Raw genomic sequence first — 7,665 nt, 5'->3', positions numbered from 1 at the left:
AGTTTGCTATATATAATGCTGCATTAATTGATGCCTAACCCAAAAAGAGACAAATAAGAGCGACACATAAATCCTGCCACAAGAAGCTTGAATTCTGTGATAGCCAGATGCCATCAATTGGTTATTTTCCCCCCTCTTACCACAAAGACCTGGGTGGGGGCAAATTACAGTCTAAAATTTCAGTATGCAAATTAATCATTGCTTCCAACCTTGCAGAGATGGATGCCTGGTCCTGTTGGGTGACAAAGGCAGAGTGAGAAAGACTATTTAGTTTTACTTGATTTTGTCCTCTCTATGAACAAGTGCACAGAATCTCATGCTAGTAGGTGGAAGCTCATAAGCCAGAAGAAACATCAGTGCAGGCTGGTCCGTTAGGATGAATGGGGCCGAGCACCACCAACCTCAGTGTGCTTCCAGCCTGCATCCCTGCTTACTTACAGCTCAGCAGGGAGGGAGGTGGGGACAGAAAGAGAATTAGTAATCTGGGCCTGACATGAGCTCTAGCTCCACCTACTGTTGGCCTCCCTGCCTTCCATCCTACCAGTCTCAATGGGCATTGGCCACCACTGAAAAACAAGGTAAGAGGCAAGCAGAGTACAGTGATGGCAAAGCTATTCACTTTGTCTCTCAGTGGCATCATGGTTCAGAACCTGGACTAAGAAAAAAAGAATGTCAAGGGAGTTCTGCACTTGCAAGGAATCAACTGTTCAATTCGGCAGCTTGATCCCAGAAGCTGCAGGTAGTGCAGAATACTACAGCAAGATTGTTGACAGGAGTGAGACCTTGCTAACAGACAGCACCTGTGTTCAGAAACCTGCTCTGATTGCCAATTTCCTAATGGGGCCTAGTTTAAGGTGTTACTATTAGTATATAGAGCCCTGAACAACGTGGGACCAGTTTACCCGCCATATCGTTTTACCACATGTATATCCTAATTTAGTCCCAATACTTATAATATGGATTTTCCTGGACCAGGCTCAACCTTCTGCTGAGAGAGAAATCTGTCTTCTCTGCCTCCTGCCACCCTCAGATGTTATAATGAACGGGGGAACAAAATATTCCACACAACCTTTCCTGTTCTTGTCACATGTATGAGCAAGTCAAGCCTTTAAATGCAGCCTTTGAATTCTGATTCAAAACTCTGCCTATCTGATCAGTCTTTAAGAGGAAGCTGTTCAACACCTCTGCCCAAATCAGAGCCCCTAGGACCTAGCAACTACGTTAACTAATCAACACAAAATAAAAGCTTAACAAATACATCTCTTTACTATGCAGATATATTCTTTGAAAATAAATGCTAACATATATTCTTCTACAATAATATAGGTGAGAGAGAGAAGAAATGAACCTAACCCTTTTAATAGATGTTTCATATCAAAGCCACTATACTAATACAGTACAACAATAACCAATCACAGGGAATGCTTAGCTTATTATGATGTTGTTATATAAGGTATCATCCCTAAAGTGCACCCGGTTGTCTGCTAGACACATAATGCACAGGGCTAACCTTTGAACACTGTAGTGGTAACTTCCCAACCCCACTGCCCCAACCATTCTACAGAAATTGTTTTCTATTATTACCTATTTATCTCTAAAACGGCTAACAATGCCAAACAGCTTACAAACACAATCAACACCATACCTGACTGGCCCACCACCTTATTTCCCCCACATTTTCTATCCTGATGTCACAGAGGAGGGTTTGCAATTCTATCTACCACCAATTCCACGGTGATTGCTCCGCTACTCTTTGGCAAGGGTGAGAAGAGGGGCCCCAACCACCTCTGCAGCTGAGATTTGGGGAGGGGAGAGCCCTTTGTCTGCAACCCCAAGCTGAAGGGGAAGTATTGAGACGGATGTTTGAGCAATGATTGGAACAGAAGTTACGAGCATCAGAGCCAAGACAAGACTGAGATTTCCCTCTGGTTTCAGAATGGAAAGATGGAGGCACTTGGCAGTGATTCTCAACCAAGAAAAACTGACTTTGGAAAGGTGGATACATTATGCAAAGCAAGCTATTTTACCATTTTGACCTTTCATTTTTGTTTGTTTCTGTTTACCATGCCAAGGGCCAAACAGTGGTGCCACATGCAAACAGCACTTTGTCACAACTTGGGAGCAGTGTTTAAGAAGGAACTGGCCATAAATTCAACTTCAGTTACTCTTCATGTGCAGTGCTTTCTAATTTAAGTTTACCCTGAAGTAAGTCCTGCTATAATCAGTGGGACCGGCTTTCAGAAAAGTACAGATAGAATTGTAGCTCAAGCCCCAAGCACTAAACCATTAAAAAGCATAACAATAAACACAGTTGGGGTGTTTTTTTTAAAAAAAGGAACAGTTAAAACAATGAAATCACAGGTTGTATTCAGGGGAATGGTTGCCTAAACAGGTGTTTTAGTGGATCAGAGTTCCCTTTGTCACATGCATGATATGATCACTTACATGTTCTTATCCCTTAGTACAGACAGAATAAAGTGGTTGTTGTCTAACATGGTGCACTTACTAGGTTTTGCAATGCCTTATATTTAGTAAAACTGCCTATATAATTAATACCACACAATGACTCTGAATACTGGGAATCACAGGAGGGCAGAGTGCTATTGCCCTCAAGTCCTGCTTTTGGGCTTCCAATAAGCATCTGATTGGCCAGTGTGAGATCAGAATGCTGTACCAGATGGGCCATTGGTCTGATCCAGCAGGCTCTTCTTATGTTCTTATAATGACTTATATTCACTCAATTGGCTCTGGTATTGACTGGCAGTCTGCACAGTGAAATACACCTACTGCTATGTTTTAGCCCTACTTTGTAACCAGCAACAACAACATGTTTTAGTTCTCTCTGTACCTTCTTAAGTGACTTCCCATGCATGTGATGAAGTGACCTTTGACACCTGAAAGCTGACATCATTATAATTTAAAGTGCCACAGAACTCTGTTGCTTTTGTCACAATAGACTAACATGGCTACTTCTCTGGAACTTGCCTCTAAAATGTTAAGCCATAGAGGAAACTTTACGAGCGTGTAAAAGCACATTCCTCTAACCCATGACACCACATGGCAGTACTCTACACAGAAAGAAGGCTTCCCACTCATACCCAGGAGCATAGAAAGTGCATCTGCTTAAATAAGCTTAAAACTTTGTCTCTTGTGTTTGACTGCTCCCTCAATCTACATGTTATTCTCTGAGACCATAGCTTAAGCTGTAATAGACCACACTGACAACTGAACCAGGAGTGAGTTGTGGTTGTTGTTTTAGCTTTTCCAGGACTTTCAAAGCCTAAAATACCATTTCTCACACCTGAAGGAAAAAAATGGTCAACTGCTGGTCTACCACCACCAAATGCTTTTTTTCAAAAGACAAAAGTCACTAATGCACACTTGCCCACAAAGAGGCCACCTTAAAAAAATTTCAACAGTGCAACATGGCATGAAAGCAAAGCTCACTGAACATGAGCTGCTGGCAGCAGCTGGAATTTACCCGCAGGGGCACCCGGTCACACACACACACACCTGGCTGTGGAAAGGTGGCAAAAATAACTTGGGGGAATCCTCCCCAAGGCAGCACTCTGCCCCTTCTCAATCTGACCATTCATTCTCGTCCAGCTCCGAGTCATCATCTGATTCACTGTACTCGACAGCGATTCTGCGGGAGAGGATTGTCGCCACGTCGTTGCCCACTGGCTCTTTCTTTGCCTCTTGCTCCCATTGTTCTTGGACCTTCCGGAGTTGAATCCCTGCATTTGCAAAGGAAGGAATACTTTGGAGGACTGGCTTCTGAGCAGGTGTGTTGCTGGGACCTGACTTCACACTGAGACTCCAAGCCATGAAAGACAATCCCTGTTCCCTTCCCAAGTCCCAACTGGGGTCCCAGCAGCTACACTGAGCTTAGAAACAGATCTGTAGAGCTGGAAGACACCCAAAGGGTTAGTAAATCCAACACTCTGAAATGCAGGAATCGATCACCTCGAGAAGCCCAGCACAACAGCAGGGGCGATCTCCACCAACCTCTAGTTCCAAATTTGGAGCTGGGGCTTGTTTTGCTGTTAGGAAGCTCGGGTGGCCATTATCCACCCATTTTTCCTTGCTAAAGGCGGAGGAAAATCTGGGGCTTGTCTTGGCACCTGGTGCCAAAGGGCCTGATTACCTAGACATCCACATCTAGCTTCCATTTCCAGCTTGGAGCTACAGAGGTTGGACTGAGATTTCCCCTGCAGTTGCACTGAACCCTCCACAGCTCAGCACAAACAATAGGCATTGCTTCCTCCCCAAATGTAGAGGAAAATGGAACTTCACTTCTCCTCCTAGCCATGGAAAGGTGGGAATAGATGGAATTGTGGGACAGTGATCAATTTGTACAGGCCTGGCCAAAACAGGCCTTCCCAGTCACTATTTGTTTGATACTAATTAATTCTGCATTCATTAAGGGGCAGCTAACCTTTTGGGGCCATTGGACACCTTTGGAATTCTGAAAATGTGGTGTGGGCACCAGCCACAAAAATAGCTGCCATAGAGCATGGCATATAAGAAAATGACTACCACAAATAAAACAACAGAAAAAGAGGCATGGCCACAAAATGGAGTGGGCTTGGATGCCCCACTGCTCCCATTAAGGGGATAAAATACATCTACCAGTACATCAGTCTTCATACACCATGCTCACTCACAAAGACAAGCACTCTACAAGTCTCCTGTTTAAGGAGAACGAGAGGTCAAGCCAATGCAAACAGGAACTGAGGTGGAAGAGCAGCCAGCCTCTCACAAATGGTGGATTTGGATGAGATATTTACTGAGACCTTTCATGGGTGCCATGGAAGGTACTATTGGAAGCACTGATGCCTGTACATGCTGTTTGGATGAGCATTGTTTAATGGCTTCCAATCACTTTATTTTTACCCTTTACAATTTCAAAAGCAAACAAACAAATAAAAAAAAATGTGGACTCTTTGCAGGAGGGAATATTGCTATACAGAAAAAGCCGGTGCTCACCTCTACGAATTGCAGCAAGCAGGTCGCTCCTGGCATCACTCATTGGTATCAGCGGGAACTGAGGCTTCCGTGGTTCAACCGTCATGGCTGGGGGAGAGGCCAAGTGAGCTGGTGAGGTGGTAATCGTTGGGGGTCCAGGGGGAGGGGGCGGAGGTGCAACGGGGGGCCCCATTGGGCCAGTCTGAGGGGGAGAAGCAGAGTAGGGGCAAGGTGGGGCCGGTGGAGGGGAAGGTGCGTAAGAGGAGTGAGCAGCAGTGGCAGCTGCATTGGACGCCATGGTAGGAGGGGCAGAGATAGGGCTGTCAAAGGCAGTTTGAGCGGAGGGTATCACTGGGGGAGGGGGAGGGGGAGCAGGTGGCACAAAGTACTCGGCCATTGGCACTTGCTGGGGGCTGAAACGAGAAAGGGAAAGAGACAATTTGAAACAGACTCTGGCCCAATCAAACATGGCGCACATACAAAAAAATCTACAAGTTAAACTTAATATATAGGTTGGCATCAGACAAATGCTAGATACGTGGATCGAGTAAAGTGAATTACAGACAAATCTTTTGGAACTTCTTTCAGATACAAACATTTTGAAAATCTGTTTCAAAAGGCTAATGTTTCTAATATTGCTGAACTGAAAATATTTCTAATTTGTTATCTGGAAGGTGTTATCTATGGAAATGATCGAAAAATAGTGGTCAACCTTATAACTGCTAAAATTATGATAGCTAAAAATGGAGGGGAGAGGTTATATCTCCTAATATATGTTAAGGGCTTTTTTGGGGGGGAGGGACACACCCTGGTCTATAGTAACAGTTGATTGAGTTAACTAATTATAAAATAATACACATAAATCAACCTAATAGGTTTTGGAAGAATTTGTGTTTTTGTGTAATGTTTAGGAACAGCAAGTTTAATGATACTGCTCAACCTTATGTTGTTTTCAACCTGCTGTAATTGTTTGTAATTGTTTGATTATTTCTTTATGGATATTTTATTGCATCTATAATAAAATGGAAACAAAAACAGATGAGCAGCTCAAGTCACAGAATTAGGCTAAGTTTAGCCCTTCTTAACTGCTGCACAACTTTGGAGCTAGAGCTATGGTTAAAGGCAGCTCCTCCCTCGAAGTAAGCAAACTAGAGCAGATACAGTCCCACATACATGGGAATTTTCACAGTACTCAGACATGACAGGCACCCAGATACAGAATGGCAACCGGTACTAGTGCAAGAAAGTCCAGTTGCTAACAAACTCCTGTGCTGAGCTTGCCCAACTCATGACCCACCAAGATGTGCAAAAACCTTTTGTTATCCGTGGCAAGCAGTTAAGCAGTAAAGACTGAGGGACCATAGTAAACTAGACTAATACCTCTAATTTTTGGAGAAGGGGTAAAAAAGAAGTGCTACTGCCAGGGGTTCAGGCAGGGGTCTCTTCCAGTCCCCTCAAAAATGCCAGAGAATGAACCAGGGACCTTCTGCATGCTGAGCAGATGCTGCACCACTAAGCTATGGCATAAAACTATTTCATTTTGGTTATCATTACCTACTATACCTTCTAACAGGAGCATCTAAGGAGATTTTAAAAAATAAAAAATGACACACACACACACACATCAGAAAAGTCCTGCTGAATCAGTCCAAAGGCCCATTTAGTCCACCATATTGATCTCACAGATCTCACAAACCTCACAGCAAGCAGGATCTGCGTGCAACAGCACCCTCCCCCACCTGTGATTCCTCACAACTAGCATTCAGATGAGCTTCCCAAATGTACTCACTACTCTGTGTGCACAAATCTCATGCTCAGATTGCATACATGTTTAATACTAATTGTGTCTGTTTGGACAACAATCTGCATGGTGAAAAACTGACTGGCAAGTTCAATAAAATCCCTTTCCAGACAAAAATCTCATAGGAAAAGTAACTGTTCTCTTGCTGTCTGCTGTCCATAGTCCTGAAAAAGACAGTCCGTTGTTTGCACACATAGGGCTCATTCACAGTTAACTTTCCTCCACATTTTCCAGGCACAGACTGCACTTTAAAGCTCCATATCTGAGCACTCCCTGCTTCCCTGCCCCCAGAGATTTCCTGCAAAAACCCACTCTTTACCAGTGAATCAGAGCAAATAGCAATCCACGGAAAACCTGAATTGTTGCACTTCAGCTTTAAAGAACAGGTTTTTGCAGGGGAAAGTCCCGAGAGGAAAAGGACACTTGGACATGGAGCTTTGAAGCAAGGAACTGTTGCTATAAAGTGCAGGGCAAAAGCTAAGTATGGATAAGCCCTTTGTCTAGAAGTGCTATTTCACATTTTACAGATCATCCAACTATAGTTGTCAGCCTATAGCATTTCTATATTTTCTATGCAGCCCCCTTGGTCTATTTTCAGGCCTGGCTTTTGAAGCTCATTACATATCAGCCCTTAGCCATTGATCCTACAAGGACTTGCACATGGTTTGATTTTTCCAATGGGGATGCCTCTTCTTCCAAAGGAGGAAAACAATAATTTGCAAGAATTTACATGCCAACTTACTTAACAATGAGGGAGTAAATTCTGCCCATGGGCCTCCATGCAAAAAGGGGTCAAGAGCAGCATGGGAATGGCAGAATTTGGATCTTAAGCTCAATTTTCAGCATTCATTTACCGAGTAATGACAAAGACTAGGAACAACTGGGACAGAACTTAA

General features: G+C 43.7%; 1 protein-coding gene across 4 annotated transcripts in view; it reads right to left on the bottom strand.

The window, feature by feature from the left end:
* LOC307207464 (actin-binding protein WASF3-like) overlaps positions 1-7,665 on the bottom strand; it is a 70,422-nt gene continuing 62,757 nt past the window's right edge. For 3 of the 4 annotated variants that reach the window (XR_013834681.1, XR_013834682.1, XR_013834683.1), the window contains 3 exons: positions 4,990-5,381; positions 2,788-3,737; positions 1-2,757 (listed from right to left, as the gene is read on the bottom strand). Coding sequence is in view for 1 of the 4 variants with exons in the window: in XM_079961367.1 (XP_079817493.1) it covers positions 3,580-3,737; positions 4,990-5,381 (550 nt within the window). In the remaining 3 variants the exon portion in view is untranslated. Of the gene's footprint in view, positions 3,738-4,989; positions 5,382-7,665 lie in introns of all 4 variants that reach the window. The other variant, XM_079961367.1, reaches the window with a different exon arrangement.

Source organism: Podarcis cretensis, assembly GCF_951804945.1.
Source record: "Podarcis cretensis genome assembly, chromosome: Z".
In the NCBI taxonomy this organism is placed as follows: Eukaryota; Metazoa; Chordata; class Lepidosauria; order Squamata; family Lacertidae; genus Podarcis; species Podarcis cretensis.
Note: the sequence above shows the minus strand (reverse complement) of the source record. Positions and strands in the feature narration are given on the sequence as shown.